This window comes from Solanum stenotomum, chromosome 4 (assembly GCF_019186545.1).
Source record: "Solanum stenotomum isolate F172 chromosome 4, ASM1918654v1, whole genome shotgun sequence".
Taxonomy (NCBI): Eukaryota; Viridiplantae; Streptophyta; class Magnoliopsida; order Solanales; family Solanaceae; genus Solanum; species Solanum stenotomum.
Window position 1 is genome coordinate 16,511,602 of NC_064285.1, and position 4,465 is coordinate 16,516,066.

General features: G+C 35.0%; 1 protein-coding gene across 1 annotated transcript; it reads left to right on the forward strand.

The window, feature by feature from the left end:
- Positions 1-283: 283 nt before the first annotated feature.
- LOC125861318 (LEAF RUST 10 DISEASE-RESISTANCE LOCUS RECEPTOR-LIKE PROTEIN KINASE-like 2.1) lies at positions 284-3,597 on the forward strand. Its single transcript, XM_049541239.1, has 3 exons — positions 284-1,025; positions 3,340-3,479; positions 3,580-3,597. The coding sequence occupies exons 1-3, from the start codon at positions 284-286 to the stop codon at positions 3,595-3,597; spliced, it is 900 nt and encodes a 299-aa protein (XP_049397196.1).
- The last annotated feature ends 868 nt before the right edge of the window (positions 3,598-4,465 follow it).

Sequence of the window (4,465 nt, forward strand, 5' to 3'; positions counted from 1 at the left end):
GGAGATTAATGACAGTGGCTACTCCCTTGTCTTACTCTAGATGGCGACTTGCCATTGCAATATTTGGAGCTTGATATGAACCTTAATTTCTACTCTCTCTGTCCTAATTTATGAGACACTTTTCATTTTTGAAAGTCCGGCGGGGTGCCTGTCACTTTCTTCTCCTCTATCTTCCAAATTCCTCCGTGACCAAGTCAAATATAAGAAATATAATACAGTATTTGGTTGAATACACAAGTAAACCACAATTAGTTTGCAATTCTTCAAACATCAACTCCCAACAATGCAATTATTCTTCGTCTCTCTTCTTCTTCTGTTCATCATCAACTCCAGTAGAGCTGATAATACTACGCCATTTAGTTATTGCCCTTCATCTTTTTGTGATAATGGACTTAATATTTCATATCCTTTTTGGAGACTTGACAAGTACAACTCCGCCTCTCCACAATACTGTGGTTATCCAGGATTCGGAATCAATTGCTCTCAAACTGATTCAATTTTGTACATTTCCGATGACTCTTTCAATGTTACGAAGATTGACTACGATTACTCCTCCCTTACCCTGGTGGATATTGATGCTCTTGATAACAACGGATGCCCGAGAGTACATCATAACCTTACTCTGAATGACGACTTTCCATTGGAATATTCAGAGCTTGATTTGTACCTTAATTTCTATTATAACTGTACCGTTTCCCTTCCAGATTCTGCTGATCGGTTAGATTGCTTAACATCAAGCGGAAACAATTCATATTTTTATGTTGGGGGTCATGAGCCGGAAGATTTGAAGTGGTATGGAATTTGTGAGAAGAAAGTGGTGGTGCCGGTGATGGATGGTGGGTTCAATAGAGGAGTTGGTACGGCGATTGGAGAGGGATTCGTACTAGACTGGCAGATCGCAAAGGAGTGCAGAAAGTGTGAGGCATCAGAAGGGCGTTGCGGTTACCACAATTCAAAACACGAGTCATTGGGCTTCTGCAATGATGGCACCATAAAGTTTGATACCTGCACCACTGAATCCCAAGGTACGCAATTTTAACAAATTTTTAAAAAAAATATAATTCATCACTAGACTAATTTAGTAGATTTAATTTATCAGAATATCTACGTTATTATCAGATAGATAGGCTTGCCACAAAAATTAAAGCAGGAAATACTCTCAAACTAAGCACTCATGTATTGTCGTCAATTGACAGCCAAACATGGAACGAGCATTCAATCCATCAATTAACAGCAAAATTGATATAATAATTATACATTAAGCATAATCTTGGGTAAAAACTTGAGTTTAAAAGGCCCATATTTTGCTTATCAAGAGCTGACATGTCAAAGCTAAATCACAGTAAACTAGCTAGTTACAAAATTAGAATTACAAATTTCATTATATTAAAACTGCAACAAATACATTCTCATTATTGTGTCAAATTTTGGGAGTATTTCTTCATCTCCTTGTCTCTCTCTATATGTATATTCATATTCGATTAACTGAATGCCAAAAAATTCTTTCATTGATCACTTCCTCGTCATCCAAACAAACAATTTGATATTCTTTTCATCCTATTGGAGGAGAGGAGTCAAGTCAATGATAATGTGACTGTATGAAGTCGTCTCATTAATCAATAATTTCTTTACAATTTTCAAACTCAACTTGTCTTCCTTTGGCAACTTTGTCAAACTCTCTATTAGTTTGGAGGACAGGAGTCAAGTCAATGATAATGTAACTGTATGAGTTGTCATTGATTTTTTAAGAAAGAAAATNTGGTGTTCTTATAATCAATACACACCAAAAGGTTTTGAAACGTTTCTTTATGAATATGAAATGAATCCTACAATTTCAGCACAATACAAACATTCAAAAATAACAATACTTCAAGATTGCTCTTCTTCAGTCTACAAGGGTCCCTTGCCATATATGTTTTTTGATGCTTGAGTTCTTGAAAAGACTCACTCAGTCTCTTTTTGAATGAATTCTAGTAGTTGTTTGTTATTGTTGAATATATCAATCACCAACAAGAGTTATTGACCACTGAACAAACAACCTCGTCCATTCATATTGGTGAAGTACGCTGGCCTTTCCACCGACCACATGACAAGACATCTGTACAACATTTTAAACCTAGATGAAAGTACTCTGTTAGGGACCGGGTCCCTGCATTTGTGAGGATCATTAAAACACCTGAAATCGACAGTTCAATTATTATCTAACAATGTGTCCAAGTCAATTATTCTCCTTCTTCACAATAATACGTCATTTGCTTATTTCCCTTCATGTGTCTGCAATAATGGACTTGATATTTCATATTGACAGAACTCTACCTTTCAAGAGTACTGTGGTTATCCAGGATTTGGGATCAATTGCTCTAAAATCAATTCAATTCTGTAAGGGAGATTAATGACAGTGGCTACTCCCTTATCTTACTCTAGATGACGACTTGTCATTGCAATTGTCTTATTTTTGGGTTAAGACACAAAATCATTTTTGACTTTTGTACATGGAATAGTAATAGTCCCTCACGTTTGCAATATTGGTAACTTTTAATCCTCTCCCAAACTTTTGCCTATTTTCAACATGAATTTCTCTACAATTTATGTATAGAATGTTCAATCATCTTTTTATACATTTAGTAAAAATAATAACTGCACATGAGAGATGATGAGAAGATAAACACCTTGTTTTGTTTAAAAGAATTGTTATTGCAGTTATCATCGAGAGGTTCATCACGTCATTTTCACGTATAATAGTATAAATCTTTTCTTTCTTGCAACATCATATGTCAAGGTATTCTTAGTTTAGTTGCAATAATATATTTACCAAACAGAACAAGGTGCTCTTCTTCTAACCTTCTCTCTCGTACAATTATTATTTCTATTAAATATGTTTTAAAATGATTGAATATTCCATTCATAAAATTGTGGACAAAATCAAATGTTAAATCTAAGAATGCAACAGAAATGACCATTACTGCTCCATGTAAAAATCTAAAAATGATTTCAGTCTTAACCCAAATATAAATAACTATTTTAGGCTTTTTCTTAATTCCTCCATGACGACCAAGACAATATATAAGAAATATAATACATTATTTTGGTAGGACAAACTACATGTAAACCACAATCAATTTGCAATTTTTTCCAAACATCATCTAACGATGTGTCCAACTCAATTATTCTTCATCTCTCTTCTTCTTCTGTTCAGCATCAACTCCAGTAGAGCTGATAATACTACGCCATTTGGTTAATGCCCTTCATCTGTTTGCGATAATGGACTTAATATTTCATATCCTTTTTGGAGACTTGACAACTACAACTCCGCCTCTCCACAATACTGTGGTTATCCAGGATTCGGGATCAATTGCTCTCAAACTGATTCAATTTTGTACATTTCTGAAGACTTTTTCAGTGTTACGAAAATTGACTACGATAACTCCTCCCTTACTGTGGTGGATATTGATGGTGTTGATCACAGAGGATGCCCAAGAGTACATCATAACCTTACTCTGAATGACGACATGCCATTGGAATATTCGGAGCTTGATTTGTACATTAATTTCTATTACAACTGTACCGTTTCCCTTCCAGGTTATGCTTACCCGTTAGATTGCTTAACATCAAGAGGAAGCAATTCATATTTTTATGTTGGGGATTATGAGCCGGAAGATTTGAAGTGGTATGGAATTTGTGAGAAGAAAGTGGTGGTGCCGGTGATGTATGGTGGGTTCAATAGAGGAGTTGGTACGGCGATTGGAGAGGGATTCGTACTAGACTGGCAGATCGCAAAGGAGTGCAGAAAGTGTGAGGCATCAGAAGGGCTTTGCGGTTACGACAATTCAACACACGAGTCGTTGTGCTTCTGCAATGATGGCACCATAAAGTTTGATACCTGCGAATCCCAAGGTACGCAATTTTAACAATTTTTTTTCTAAAATATAATTCATCACTAGACTAATTTAGTAGATTTAATTTATCAGAATACCTACGTTATTTTCAGATAGATAGGCTTGCCACAAAAATTAAAGCAGGAAATACTCTCAATCTAAGCACTCATGTATTGTCGTCAATTGACAGCCAAACATGGAACGAGCATTCAATCCATCAATTAACAGCAAAATTGATATAATAATTATACAGTAAGCATAATCTTGGGTAAAAACTTGAGTTTAAAAGGCCCATATTTTGCTTATCAAGAGCTGACATGTCAAAGCTAAATCACAGTAAACTAGCTAGTTACAAAATTAGAATTACAAATTTCATTATATTAAAACTGCAACAAATACATTCTCATTATTGTGTCAAATTTTGGGAGTATTTCTTCATCTCCTTGTCTCTCTCTATATGTATATTCATATTCGATTAACTGAATGCCAAAAAATTCTTTCATTGATCACTTCCTCGTCATCCAAACAAACAATTTGATATTCTTTTCATCCTATTGGAGGAGAGGAGTCAAGTCAATGATAATGTGACT